Source organism: Gasterosteus aculeatus, chromosome 18, assembly GCF_964276395.1.
Source record: "Gasterosteus aculeatus chromosome 18, fGasAcu3.hap1.1, whole genome shotgun sequence".
NCBI lineage: Eukaryota > Metazoa > Chordata > Actinopteri > Perciformes > Gasterosteidae > Gasterosteus > Gasterosteus aculeatus.
The window spans coordinates 4829587-4844858 of record NC_135706.1 but is presented as its reverse complement, the minus strand read 5'-3'; the positions used below and the strand labels follow the sequence as shown (position 1 = coordinate 4844858).

Here is a 15272-nt window from a genome sequence, read left to right as displayed (position 1 = left end):
ATGATGGAATGTGAGTGCTGAGAGCACCTCAAACAGTATAACAATTTGTAGGCACTCCAGATTCGAAATAATAATAGCTCGGTGACTTGGGGATCCGTCCGCTCCAACAGGTTCTGACTGATATCAGGTAAGCAAAGGCTGGCAATTGGAGACGATGTCCTCAGCAGCCTCCGTGCCAAAACAATACTGCGGTCAAATCCTTTTGCTTAAGAAGCATCCCAACTGAATAAAAGAATGTAGTGGTCTATAAATTGAGAGAAAAAATACAAAATGCTAAGGAAAGAGTGCATACTTTCTAGTCTCCTTTTAGGTTACATCATACTTCCTTTATGAAAGAAGGAGAGACATTGCGAAGGAGAGAAGTACACCCTCGACCGACAATCATTCACTCTCACAATCATACACGCAATTTCAGAGTTGCCAATTAACCTATTCTGCACGGCTTTGGACTGAAGGAAGCCGGAGTACGTGCATACTCCATCCAGACTGGGTATTGCGGGTTTGAACCTAGGACCTTTTCGCACACCACACCACACAGGCATGCCACCCTGGACACTTTTCCTTAATTAAATTATACTCTATTGATTATGTCACTGTACTCATTTTCTATGTGTTTTAATTGAAGTTCCTTTAAAATAAATTTGCTGCAGCAGTAGTGCAGTTAGATGCCGTTCTTTTCCTGACTACTAATGAGTAATGTGTTTCATCAAGGAAAAATGGCTCCGTAAACATAGGTCTGCTGTTAAGCGTTTTTTAGTCCCATTTGTTAATTTAGCTCTGAACACAAAGTGGGAAAAGACAAACTGTAATGTCACCCTGCACAATTGGACCATGAATGTTATAAGTTTTACAAGTATGTATAACTCAACAAGTATGTGTTTAAACATTTAATCAGGTAAGTAAGAACAATAGAGGAAAGTTCAGAGGATCACCAAGATGTATGATAATGTATCCTCTGGGGACCATGAATGTCTGACAAACTTCAGTACTTCATCCTTTGACGTTGTAATCATATCAATTGCCCGATGTGGGTATAATGTGGACTGCAGTTCTACAAAGATATTGAACGTGTCTAGTTTGTCTTTTTCAATTAACTGGAGTGTTCTGTTTGAGTGTTCTATTACCTTATCACAATGGAAGAGCATAGCTCGTATGTTATAACAACACAAAAAATGATGTTACAACATACGTTTCCCACATACAAACGCACACAGACTTTCAGTACATTGTTTAGGATTGCGCAAGTCCAACAACCTGATTGTGAGAACATCCCAGTATCAAAATGCTGTTTCATTGTGAGTAATGACCTTCCTTTGTTTCTACCCTTTGTGTGTGTGTGTGTGTGTGTGTGTGTGTGTGTGTGTGAGGCGATTGCTAGTAACTCAGCCGGGTACATCCGTAAGTGGAAAAATCTAGTCACCTTGATATCATCACAAAACTTTCCATTTGTCAAAGTGAAAATCAAAAGTAAGGCCGAGATGAGGCGTGGTCAGAGCAAGGGGCCCAGTTAGGCGTCCAGACTGGTGTAATCCCATCACAAGATTTTCTCCGGTCTTCACCTGTTGTTGTGATGATGTCACCCCTGTTTCTGTCTTTGTTGGCATGTATGCAGCCACCGTAATATTCCGTAAGGGTGTTGTAACTACCGTATGGGTGTGTGGGGAAATCCTTGGTGGCTTTGTGTGCGCACAAACACTCAGCACAGGCTTGACTTTGATCACTGCAGTTCTCACAATGGAGGCAGTTCTGGGGAACTCTGCCCCAGTTTGTGCTTTCGAGATTACTTTTAATAATAATATAGATAATGCATAGGTCACATGACCATACAGTTACCATACCGTCATGAACATCATCAGAGAGTTTGAACTCGAGGGCCTTTCCAGGGAACCCTCCAGCCAGGTATCTTTGGTCATTTGACGGACAGCTCAATGTAATAGATGTGGTTGCGACCGACAGCACAAAAAATGTTCACCCCCCCCTCTCCCCATCCCCCCCGCCCCCCACCTTCGATCTCCAAGGTCTACCCCAATGAGGAAGTAGTCACTAATTCACCGAGTGTTACTTTCCTTCCGCTTCATATGCTTTTTGTTCCCAGCAGGGCCACTTCCTCCAATGAGTGACATGAGCAGACTGACTCGCTCACTCAGGGTGTGAATGCAGCTCTCTCTCGCTCTCACACACATACACGCAGAGGGAGAGCGCGGCAGAGACTCGGGGCTCCGATCCACTGTTGGATGTGTAAGTACAAAACCACACAACTTGCGCCATGTGCGCCCGTAGAGCTTGTGATGACCGTATGAGCGGTGAGGCTGGCCACGGTACCGGGTCGGTTGGTACGGAGACGAATAGACGTGCACTCAGCGGCATTAAGAGGATGTGGTTTGTAGCAGCACGCCTCGCAGTAGAACAGTTCTCACACTTCGATGTCAAGCGAATCTGCAGCGTGAGAAGAAGCTCCAAAGAGGCTGGGTTCCACTTCATCCCCCCCACCCTCTCTCTCTCTCTCTTTCTCTCTCTATTTCACTATTGTGTGTGAGTGTGTGAGAGAGTGTGTAAGTGAGATGGGGCTTTCAAAACCAGCGTGACGTTATCATGAGCCCCCCGCCGGGCTTCCTGTGTTTACAGTGACAGTTTGACTCTGCCTCGATCCACTTTTTAATTTATTTTTGATCTATTGACATCTGTCAACATAGGACGTTGCCACGGAAACGCTGTACGTAAACGTAAAGTGCCCCCCCCTCCTCCAGCCCGATAGACCTGAGTAAGGCGGAGGAGAGGAAGCACGTCCGCCATGGAGCAGCAGATGCAGCAGCACGCCAAGGTGGAACGGTTCCTCAAGCTGGGCTACTCGCACATTGACATCCTGAGGGTGCTGGAGAGCCTGCGCCACGACGCGCAGACCAACGAAATTCTGGAGGAGCTGATAAAGACCTGCCACACCCCCAGTGGCGACACGAGCCACCCGAACAGCCCCAAGCTGGTGTCCAGAGGCTGCAGCCCCGGTCTCGGTGCACCCAGACCGGACCGGGAGCTCGTCACTGACTTCAGACCAGTGGTTATAGATGGAAGCAACGTGGCCATGAGGTGAGTCAACTCACAAGGTCACTCATTAACAATTCTTGTGATTAATTATAGGTTTAATTGTATCTATATTTATACGTATTTTAGAGTTTCACTCAGTTTTACAAAAATCTCAACCGGCAAACGGAGTTAAAATAAATATGCTTCGGAATGTTGTGGAGTATAAATTTAGGCTACACACGTATAAACATATAGGTATGTGGAGTATACTATATACAAATATGTATATAAAATAAAAATAAAAAACATTCCGAAGCACATTTATTTTGGAACTCCAGTTGCTGGTTCAGATGGGGTAAACCTCTAAAATACTTCGTATCAATATAGATACAATTAAACCTATAATTAATCAAATGAGCCCCACGAATGAATATAACTCGAATGTTGTGCTCCACAACATTCCGAAGCATATTTGTTTTACAACTACGGTTGCAAGTTTAGATCTTTACTTCGTGGGGAAAAAAGACTATGCAGGTGTGACCCTTTAAAGTAAGCCGTTCATTCATGTGCGTAATTTAAAAAAAGAGAATACTACGACTGCATTTTTTCAGTGTTAAAAATGAATTTCCGTGCGAATTTCCGTTTGTGTCAAATCCCGTTTCACTTTACAGAACTGATAGCAGCACACTTCCTCTTTAAAGATTCAAAGATGCGGGAAGTGAAAACACAATGTTCTCTTATTCTCCTCTCTGTTCCCTCAATTCGACATAACGTCACTCCTTTGCCGCAGTGACGCACCTGACGTCGCAAATCGGACGACAACAACAAATTTTAAATCTCGCGGGTTCCAACATTTAAACTGACCCACATTAGTAACAAGGAAGTTGTTATTCCGAATATGCTCAAACAAATAAGGATTCTCGAGGAGAATAGAGGACTACTCTATTCTATAAATTCAAAAAGGAGGAAATAAAAGGCTGATGCTTTCCCAGCAGGTATTCCTGTAAGAACACAAGAGGAAGAGGAGGGATGAAGTGTTTACTGTAACACCTTGATCTCCAGGTGAGGCAGGCTTTACTGTGGTTGGCCTCAGGTGTGGAGTCACTTATCAGGCTCCACTTCCTTGTATGGTTTAGTAGAGCGTCCCCTGTTCTGACCTGAAACCCACATTGCATTTGTCATCTCGACTCGCTATTCAGTAATGTGGCTTTTTGACTCACTTGACACACAAGATGGCCTTGACCTCAAGCCTCTCTTTCTGCTCACCTTCAAATAACCCAGAATGCAACTCATTGCTCCAAAATTGCAAAAAAGAACAGTAACAAAATTGATGCTTTAAACTAGCCAGCCATATGACCATGTAAAGTAGTAGTTTCACTGTAATCCTTAACCAAACACAAAACCATTATGGGTCAGTGAGTGACAGCACTGCTCCGGACATGCATTTCATCATTTATTTTATTGGAAAAGAGCTTAAAGCTGCAAGTACAATTAATAGAGCAAAGCGTCGTTTAAAGTCAACTTTACGACCCGCTAATAAAGTCATGCAAGACGTACCTGTATACAGATTCCAAAAAGTCACGCAGAGCCTTGCCTTTTGGTGCCTGAGGTATTCAAAGGGCCTCACCACTTCCTGCTGACAAAGGGGAGGGAACCGCAGTCCCATGAACACGTACACAGGTTTTACTTTCTCCAAGGTGCAGAACAGTGTTTCATTCATGAGTCCTCAGGTTTGGACTCCAGAAAAAAGGGACATTCAATCCCTTTTTTAGTGTACTTTAGTGAATTTAGGGATAAAGTTCTACTTTGCGTTATTATTTTTCCCCACATGAGTCAGGGTTTAGATTTGATGACACAGAGTTAATGCCACCAAATTCAATTGTCGTTTTTTTTTTTCTTTGTTTGTCTTTTTTTTCTTGTGAGTAATTTACTCTTTTGCAATGGTGTTTTAGAGAACAGGACACATCTTCTTCCTGAAAAGGGGAGAAGCGATGTGTGTGTGTGTGTGTGTGTGTCCGTATCTGTGTGCATACAGTGCAGGTGCATGTGCATGTGCATGTGCACCTGTTAGGTGCATGTGTCACAAAAGAAGAAGTTGTTTTTTGGTTGACTCTGGATTTTGTGTCTTTGTAGCCATGGCGACAAGAAGGTGTTTTCGTGCCAGGGCCTCAATCTGGCAGTGAGCTGGTTCTGGGATAAAGGGCTGCGGGACATCACCGTGTTCGTCCCCCTGTGGAGGAAGGAGCATCCGCGGCCCGAGGCGCCCATCACAGGTGAGGTTACATTACATGACTGAGCCGAGGCGCCGCTGGCCGCCTGCCTCTGGCACAGTGGTGAGATCAGTTAATAGGGAAGAAGGACACAGACGTGTTGCTTTAGCTCCCTTTAGTCAGGTTTGTGTGCACATTCTTTGCTCTAAGGCCGACCTCACCCCATCGGGATGTCAAACTGTATTGATATAGCTGCAGGTGCTTCACAGACAATGACTCAAATGCAGCCCTGTTTGAGGAAGTTGTGCCTAAAAAACAAACACTATAACCGTCATACTTCATCACTGCCAATGAGGACCGACCAGAATTTAAGCCTCATTTATGGTCGCACCAACTGACACTACAACCGCATGAGGCGTCACAGTGGGCAGTTTTTTGCTTTGTTACAGAGTGGCTCAGTGGGGCTGAGATAGTAGCCTCCCTCCCTCCATCCCACACTTACACTTACACACACATACACACACTACTGTGGCTGCAATTTAGCCATAAGCAACTGGAACCTCCCCGCAACAGCGAAGGAGTTAGAGAAGGTGTGCTGGGAAGCATAAGGTTGGTGGTTTGAGTCCAGGCTGCCCCATGTTCCATGTCGAAGTGTCCCTGAGCAAGACACCTAACCCCTAATTGCTCCCCAGGCAAAAATGTGGTTTAAAGTGTAATGTAAGTTGCTTTGGATAAAAGTGTCTGCTAAATGACCTGTAATGTAATGTGATGTACTATACTTGAACAAACACACATTTTATCATATTTGTAATTCAGTAGCACCGAGCGCACGACCTCTGAACTGCTGAACAGCTCTCCATCTTCAGCCGCCAAATGCTTCAAACTACTTGGGTTGGGTTCGAGTAAAATAATGGTTTGGCCTAAAATAAACCTGCTTATAAGGTAATTTAGGCTACTGGCATAACGTCATGTGACACCAACACAGGTTTCTCTGGTAAAACACCCCTTGGGGGTGTTCTCACTGGAAACAGCTGCTGCTGTAAACAAGGTCGTTGTAGGCAGAGTTCACAGGCTGTTAAAAACAAAACATCCAGCTGGAAGATACTAAAATGCTCCACTGAGGTAAGGGAAACTGCTTTGTGCAGGTGTTGACGTCAGCACGAGCGATCCCTCTAGATAGATTATTGAATCTATCTATTAATTCAATAACTTATACAATGAGTTAACTTGCTTCCATAGTTCTCTGATTGCAATTCATTGTCCAGCCCAGTTGCTCTCTGGGCTCAGCATGATCGCATCAACAGATAAAATGACATACAGTATGTGTTAGGTTTCTTTCAAATAACTGGACCCACTTGGCCGACCTCTTCAGTACAGAAGTTTATTTTAACAGGTTGATGAAGTTTGATATTGGGGAGGCTGGAAGATCGGGTCCGCTCCGGACGGGAACTGGCAAGGCAGGGAGACGAGCCGGTCAAAGCGGAGGAGCAGGACACAGAGGAAAAACTGAGGAAGAAGTAAACTGCGGGGAGTTAAATCCTGGACAGCAATACCAGTAACCAAAACACTATTCGGAAGAACAGCAGCCAGGAAAACAGATTACCGCAAGAGTAACTGACGAACTGGCAAAGACTGGTAGATCAGACTGGCTTAAATACTGGGAGTGGAGGCAATCACAAAGATCCGCAGCAGGTGGCAGGTGAGATCGTCAATTGCTTGACGATCTCATCTGGACCAGCTAACAACCAGGAAGGAGAAAAAACAAAACACAGGCAGACCCAACAGTATGTACAATATGGTGAATGTATATGAAGTGTGTTTTTAAGTAAAATAGTCGGACAGTAAAATTTTTGAGGACCAATTAATTCTCAAGCTTGCCATGGATACAGTCACTCCATGGTTCTACTGACAGGCAGCAGCAAAATAATTCAATTAAATTTGAATTTGCCTGAGAGGGCCTTACAGTCTCCACTCGTGCAATATCCCCTGTCCAGAAACCCTCACAACTCCCAAAAAATAATGAAAAACATTGGAGGAGAAATCTATCCAAATAATCTGATTCATTTGAATAAACGGAAGTACAATAGAAGTAGAACAGTTTCTTTCACAATGTTGAGGCAGGGCGGACATGGTTCTGACTCATTACTCATCACCTAAATCAAGGAAGAAAGAAAAAAAATTCAAAAACAAGCTTTTAACTGTCCACGGTTAACCTATCAAACATTTAGCCACTCAAACTGAAACCCAGTATTTCCTTTGTGTCTGAGCATGTACTGAAAGCAATCGTTATCACACTACAAGGAAGCATCATTTGTGCCAAGTGAACATTTTGACCCTTTTATGGTCATGGTGCAAAGCTCACGATCACAAAAAGGACACTGAGATAAAGATGAAAGGGCATGTGGGCTGCCACATGGATGTCACCTGCCCCGTGAAATCATCAGCAAGAAATGGAGTGCCAACCTAAGTAGCTACAAGGGCACCATCGCCAATTATCCATGGAATAGCGGAGTGGTTCATATTCCCGCGGCTGAAGTGTTGCAAGCTGGAGAGTCATTCACCTTGCATGAAGAAAAAAAAGCCAAATGTTTTTTTTCTTTCTTTGAGTCCAACTGTCTTAAAATTGCCGTGATGTGTTTCCTAGATCAACATGTTCTCCACGAGCTGGAGAGGAGGAAAATCCTGGTGTACACGCCATCTCGCTGTGTGAACGGCAAGAGGGTGGTGTGCTACGATGACCGCTACATCGTGAAGCTGGCCTTCGACTCTGACGGCATCGTTGTGTCCAACGACAACTACCGCGACCTGCAGACCGAGAACCCACAGTGGAAGAAGTTCATCGAGGAGAGGCTGCTGATGTACACCTTCGCTAATAACAAGTAAGGCAGAGTGCACGTGCCTAGTGTCTGTGTGTGTCTTATATTCTAAGAAAGGATTCCCTTTTACACCACAATAACATCATGAACTGTAACTGACGCCAGCTGGTTCCTGACTGTGTGTGCATACTGGATTCAGGTTTATGCCTCCAGACGACCCTCTGGGTAGAAATGGACCCGGCATTGATGACTTTCTCCGGAAGAAGTTGTGGACCCCAGACAACAAGCTGCAGCACTGTCCTTACGGTGGGTTTTACTCCTCTGTTTACTCCACGAGAACACCAGCGCTCACATTAGACTTCCTCTCCTTTGGGGACCATTTTTAATGATTACTTCTTTGCACTGAAACGAAGATTTCACCCAGCATGATGTTTTTTTTAGATTAGAGACTGTAAAATGAACGAGTTTTACGGCTTTGTGTGGCGCCCCTAAGTAACCCCTTCTCTCCTATTAGGAAAGAAGTGTACTTATGGAGTCAAGTGCAAGTTCTACCACCCGGAGCGGGCCAACCAATCGCACATGTCTGTGGCCGACGAGCTGAGGGCGCTGAGAGACCGGGCCAAGAACTTCTCACCGAGCCGACCCGCCGCGTACCAGCTGTTGCACAGGTACACTTCCTCCACCCCTCCTCCGCCTCTGAGCGTCGAGGATCAAACCCACAGGGCTTCGCCCATTGAGCAGTTTGTCTGCCCAAGCCCTGAAGCAGACGAGGCCTTCGGGTCCATGGAGGGCTTCATGTCCAGACTCTACATCCAGGACGATACCTACAGTCCCTCGCACAGCTACAGCAGCGGAGTGGCAAGCTACAGCCTCAGCCACGACGAGTACTCCCTCTCGGGGTCCTTCGGTGGGAGCACCCAGACGCCCTGCCTAGGCAGGGAAGGTTATTACCTTCCCCAAAACGGGTCGTTGCCCTGCCAACGCCCTGCGTGCAGCCAGTGCCGGTGCTGCCTCCGGGAGATGAGTGCGCGCCACTACCCGCACCACCCGGCGTGGGGCTCCTGCCCCACTCTGCCTCCACACAACGGGGAGCGTCCCGGCCGTTTCTCAGAGCAATTCATGAGAGAGCCCTCCTACGGACAGAGCCACAGCCTGCCGAGGGACCCGTGGGTGCAGGGCAGAGCCAAGAGCCCGTGCAGCGAGCAGAGGAAAGGCCTGAGGAGCCAGCTGAGCAACCTCTTCCCAGAGAGCACAGTGGAGCAAGTGATGAACGCTTACCCACACATCTCAGACATGGGGGAACTGATTGTTCTCATCCAGAGCTATAGGACCAGCCACATCTCCTTCTAGATTAGAAAGTTACTTTTTTTATTATACATTTTTGACTCAAACTGAGCCCACGCTAAAGTTCTGAAAGAAGCACCACTCGCGCAAAGTCCCTCTTATTTTGAGCATTAAAAATGAATCAATCCTTGAAAGCCTTGAAAATGTAGCAGACCGCTATTTCTTTAATATAAAAGTGCAATGCACTACACACCATACGTGCTGCTTATTGTAGCAGTGAAAATCATTTATTAAAGCAGCATGTGTTGTTTTCTCATGTTGCCTCAAAATGAGGAATTTTACTAGACTATTCTGTGAAAAAGTGCCTTGAACTCTTTTTCATAGGAAATTTGGTGTTTATGATTTTCCTGTGAAATAAAACCATTCATCACTTTCCTTGTGTCTTTGTCGTCTTCAAATCAAAAGATGTTTTTAAATGAATACTGACTCAAACTGAGCTGTGGCTATACTGGTTAAACCTCGCCAGTCTCCAGTCCGTCCAGTGTTGATACAGCAGGTGTCTTCCATCAGTTATGCTATCTAGTTATTAGCGATCTTCAGCTGCGTGTGACTGATTTTGGTTTTCATGGCAGCCAAGTGATGTATTGTTATATTTCGTTACATTTGGTCAGACTAGTTTTTCTTTTAGATGACAGACAAATCAATTCAATTCATTTTATTTTGTGAAGCTCAAAATCGCAAATTACAAATTAGCCTCAGCGGGCTTTACAGTCTCTACACATGTGACAAAAGAAAAAAGGGAAGAAACCTCAGTGAGAACGTCCGAGGAGGGATCCCTCTCCCAGGATGGACAGACTACAATGGATGTCATGTGTACAGAATGAACAATGTGAAAGATGTACGATACATTCAATTCCTGTAACAGAATTGATCCAAATAATTGCGAGTAGTAAGCCAGGGGTACGGCAGAACCACTGCAGAGACCACCACCATAAGATAGAACCACCATCCACAGACGTCTGTGGGGAGGGAAAGCACAAATACTTTAGGGTAATGTTGGTTTATGATGACAGTAATAGTAATGTGATGAATATTTAAAATAATAATACAGTTGAGTATCGTCTGCATAAAAATCGAAGTTTATGCAGTTTTCTGATAATGTTGCCCAAAGGGAGCATTACAGGATAAATAAAATCGGTCCAAGCACAGAATCGTGACCAACATTGTTTACAATCACAAACTGGGATTGGTCCGATAAATACGATTTAAACCAGCTGAGTGAGATTCACAATATACAGTAAAGACTGCTAACTAAAGGAAAAACTAGAAGATTTAGACATCAAAATTTTAGAAGTCAGTTGATCAAGGTTGATGGAAGAGTAGCCATCCAAGCAGGTATCAAAGCCCACTGCCCATCCAATGTTCCAACATCCGAGTACGGGTCGGCATTGGATGAAGGTAGGTGTTGAGTTGAGCTGCAGGCCTCTCTGGCTGAGAGGCAGGTTTAGGTGTGTCTCCCAGGCTGGGGCGGAGAATTGAATGCACCAGGTGGAGATGATCTGGAGATCAGGGTGGGTTGAAGACTATTCATTTTCTCTTTGATAGTCAGAATCTTAGAAGTCGTTAGTACTGAGGTCCAAAGGAATGCACAGCTCGACAGAGCTGTGTCTTTCTGTCCCGTCTGGCTACAGTGCTGAAGAGAAACCTGGAGTTGTTTTTATTTTTCTCTATTAATTATGAGTAATAAGATGTTCTTGCTTTACAGAGAGCCTTCTTATATGATTTAAGGCTGTCTTGCCAAACTAGCCTAGATCCAGATTTGGTGGAACACCATAACCGTTCACGGTTATACCAAGGAGCAAACTTCCTTCTTGTTGCCATTCTTCTTTCCAGAAGACGAGGAATAGCATCCAGCGCCATTCTCAAAGAGCCTGTAGCAAATGGCTTCCTGGTCTGAACTCTGGGTCATGGACTAAAGGGTCCACCAAGAAACTGGGTCAAATTCTCAGAAATTAGTTTAGCTCCATCCATAGTGGGATGGATGCCGTCCCTCCTAATCAGACCAGGCTCTCCCCCAAACGTCTTCCAGTCATCAATGAAGCATTATTTACTGGTCACCACCTCGGCAACCAGCGTCAGAATGACAATATGCGGCTATATGTCGTGTTGTATTCAGAAATGAAGAAACGCCGGACGGACAGAGGTCATCGCTGATCAAAAGGTTAAATCAAATGTATTTAATAAAAGACCAAAAGATGGTGTTGTGGTAAAAAGAACATCTCAGCTGAGGAGCCGCTGGTCTCAGCAACCAACAGGCCCCAGGTCGGTCCTTTTGACTATCCCTAGTGTCCGTTTGTCGCCTCCACCAGTGAACTCTAGAACAATGGTTCCTACAGGTATTTATAACAATGCTAAAAGGTGTGAAAGTTAGTGTCCACACCTCTGGGAGTGGTCTTCTGGTGAGTTCATGTAACTCGGATTTTGAATGGCTCATAGTCAATATCAGTTGCTGTGCAAGTATTACATGCATGCATTCCAGTTGATTGCATTACATTAAATACAATCATAACTTCATTGGTATTATTCTATTACAGTTGCAGAATTACAGTGGTTTTACAATATTGTCATTACTTTATTGATTACACAGTTTCAGAATCATGGCTGTTTTCTGGTGTACACTATATGCATTTTTATTAATTTTATGAACCGGATCGTATATTTGTTTCCAATGTCCTACAGTCGGCACTGATCAAGTTTAGGAGGGAGCAGAGAAAACTACGGTGTCCGACATTGTTTTAGCGTATGTACACACCGAGGAGCACATCTCCGCTTCCTCGATTACCCGACCAGGAACCGACCGCAACTGCACGCTGCTGGAGGTCCGGGCCGCACTGCTGGGTCCTCAAGCAACAAGGGAGGCCCAGGAAAACAAGGAGTAACCCAGACGGACTGTCGGACCCTGCAGGAAGGAGAGACGTTCTCTGAAAGGACTCCGTATCAACACAAAGATAAAGTCCCTGGTGGCAGCTTTGATGTGGGTAAGACAGAACGTGGATTTATGTAAGATTGAATGTGCGCATAACGTTGAAGATTCTGGGAACTCGAACGTGCGCGGTTTCCATTTGGTAAAGGGAAAACATTTGGAATAACAGTAGTTAAAATAAACAAATACTGGTAAAAACATTAACAAGGTTACGGTTTTATTAAGTGTCCCAAATACATACCAAGCAAAATACTAGAGCCTAGTTTTTTAACATAACCTAAAAGTAATGCAGCCATTTAAACAATTGGTTCCAGCTGCAGTTTTTCTGCTGACGTTGCAAAAATGTTTGCTCAATTAGTTTTAATTACTACAAGGGCCTGTGAAACATACCGTGCTGTTGTTAAAATATGGAAACATTAAATTGGCGGTATGGATTTATATATCCCTCCTTGACAGACTTTTATTCTGCCATCTACTGGATAGAAAAATCAATACCACAAAGACAAACCAAACAACTCAGAATAGATTTTTTTAATTATTTTTACAAATAACTTATCTGTTACAAAGACAGTTTTCCCAGCTAAAAATCAAAGAAACACTTTAGATATCCAAATTATTTTTTTCCATTCAATAAAACAAGAATGAACTGCCTCTTCACACCATGGTGCAGACAAAGCTGAAAACTGGTTTCTTTGGATCGGAAAAACAAAACAAAATGAAGATAAAAGTATGATGTAAGTGCTTAAGAGACAATAATCCATCTTTTACTTTTATATGGGTTTAAACATTATGAAAATTTTGGTTTTAAAAATGGCACTCGGATGTGACAGAATAGATAAATCAATACAAATTCAATGGGTCCTAAGGCACTGACACAAGGCAACATTTCTCAAGTGTGGAAAAAAAACAAAGTAACTACTCCATAGTTAAGGTAAAGTAATGACAATAGGTAAACTTTAGAAACACCCTCATCAATAAACGCTTGGAAGGATGAAATGAGCCAAATACAAATAAGAGTATACATACAGTGGACAGTCATGTTGTCTGCTTCCATCATGTTGGAACTATTGTGTCTGGTCTGTGTAGAAAAAAAACATGGCACCCATATGAATATTTCTACATCATAGGTATACTTTAAACTGTAATGTGTTCACTTTTGATCTTTATGGTTACCTCCCAGAGAAAAAAAAACAGATATGGATGGACAGTGACACAGAGACCTTTCACCTAATCAGACGCTCCACAGGCTGCAGTGACTTCCTGATAGTTCTGGAAAAACAAGTGTCTCTTTGCACAAAGGTGTAGTTGTCCCCAAAATATTAGACCTACATTCCAGTTGTCAGAGAAGATGGCGGGTTGTAATTTTTGCTCAATAACACCCCCTTCCTCCTCCTCAACCCCCAACAGTTTAAATGTGACGTCTTGAAAAAAGAAAAAGAAAATCCTCAGTTGCCTTCTTTTGTGCTGCACCTGCAGATTGTACACAGGCGACGTAGGGATAACACGTGCGCTGAGCCCCGGGGCGGATGTGGCTTAATGGTGACGGCAATCTAACTGCTATGCTCCTCTCCTTCTGCAAGGCTTCAACTCTCACAGAAATCAGGCCCAAAAACCTTTTCCTTTTTTCAGGGAGACCGATGCTTATTTTTGTTTGAAAGAGGGAAGCAAAACGAGACAAAAAACAACAACAAAAAGTTAATAAAGTCTATAAAGCTATACTTACAGGAAATACATGTGATTCATAGTGTGAGGAAGATGGCTTTCAGGGCACATTCTAAAAATTATGTACAGTTTTCGCCTCCGTGTACTGTACACAACGCATGCAACTTAGAACCTGTTTTCATTATCTCAGGAGAGAGGAGACAGGAAAGGGGATGCTGAAGGAGGGGAGGGAGAGCGGCACATTTAAGGTTGCACTGCTGGTTCCCCCCTTTTGACCATCCTCTTGAAAACAACAAACAAAAACACAAACTTTAAAACAGTCCCACGGTTAGTCTGTTAGTTTCCTCTTCAAGTGGAGAGCAGTGGCTGAACACAGTTCCCAATTCCCTGATCATGCCACCACAGAGAAAAACTCAAATGTAATTAGAAAAAGGCACATTTGCACCTGTTTTGTGTGCGTGTGTTTGTTTATGTGCTGATGTGTATGTCGTGTGTATGTGTGCCGTCACACTGCAGGGCCACACTCGTAATACTGTAAGTGGCAGCAGCGAGGTATCCATGGGGGAAAAGTGTCACCCGCCTAGGGGACTCGACCCCGCGGTTTCCCGGTCTCTAAAGGTGAGGTATTGTCTCACTCCACCGTGAACACCGTCCAGTCAAGCCTTCAATGACAGCACTACCAAACCGTCGAGAGGAGGGAAGAAGGAAAACCAAACGAACGCACCCCCTCCCCACCCAGAGTTTTCATACGACGAGCGAAAACAGAAGAAACAAGAGACGCCCTTTTCTCTCTCTATTGTGGTCTGGCGGGCGGCAGCCCGGCGCACCCTCGTTGGCTCAGAAGTGCCGGGGGAACTCGCACTGTTCACAGCGGTTGAGGGCGGGGTGGTTGAGGAAGGTGCAGGCGGTGCAGTTCCACTGCAGCCCCTCGTCCTCCTCCTGGTCTGCGATGGGCTTCACAATCTTACTGCCCGGGTCTGTGATGATGAGAAGGAGGAGGAGGAGGAGGTCAGGTCACAGAAGAACAAGAGGATAACAGATAAATGTAATCTCAGAAATGTTTTGGAATGTTTTTTCAGTGTTTGGCATGAAAATGGAATTGACTCTAGACATGGAAAAACATTGAGGGCAGATTGCCATGGTGACATTTTTCAGCAACTAACCTGTTATGTTCGATCACCTAGTGAAATGAAATGTACCGCTTGCTGACAAATGAAAGCTTTGCGGGCAGAGCGTGAGATGATAACACAAATACAATGAAGTTGATGACACAATCGGGGGAAAAAGCAATAAGGA

The 15272-nt window shown here is 44.3% G+C and overlaps 2 protein-coding genes across 13 annotated transcripts in view; one reads left to right on the top strand and one right to left on the bottom strand.

Annotated features, from left to right (window-relative positions):
* The first annotated feature begins 2018 nt into the window (after positions 1-2018).
* Positions 2019-9764, top strand: LOC120808183 (putative ribonuclease ZC3H12D). Of its 2 annotated transcripts, none has more exons than XM_040160857.2 (6): positions 2019-2238; positions 2694-3084; positions 5155-5294; positions 7876-8110; positions 8247-8353; positions 8562-9764. In XM_040160857.2, the coding sequence occupies exons 2-6, from the start codon at positions 2792-2794 to the stop codon at positions 9395-9397; spliced, it is 1611 nt and encodes a 536-aa protein (XP_040016791.2). In that variant the 5' UTR covers positions 2019-2238; positions 2694-2791; the 3' UTR covers positions 9398-9764. The 2 variants fall into 2 exon arrangements, with proteins under 2 accessions (XP_040016791.2, XP_040016792.2); XM_040160858.2 differs by having other exon boundaries at positions 2099-2238; positions 2748-3084.
* A 3066-nt stretch (positions 9765-12830) lies between these two features.
* tab2 (TGF-beta activated kinase 1 (MAP3K7) binding protein 2) overlaps positions 12831-15272 on the bottom strand; it is a 44108-nt gene continuing 41666 nt past the window's right edge. For all 11 annotated transcript variants that reach the window (XM_040160522.2, XM_040160520.2, XM_078094012.1 and 8 more), the window contains one exon: positions 12831-14953. In XM_040160522.2, coding sequence (XP_040016456.2) covers positions 14814-14953 — 140 coding nt within the window. In that variant the 3' untranslated portion in view covers positions 12831-14813. The remainder of the gene's footprint in view (positions 14954-15272) is intronic.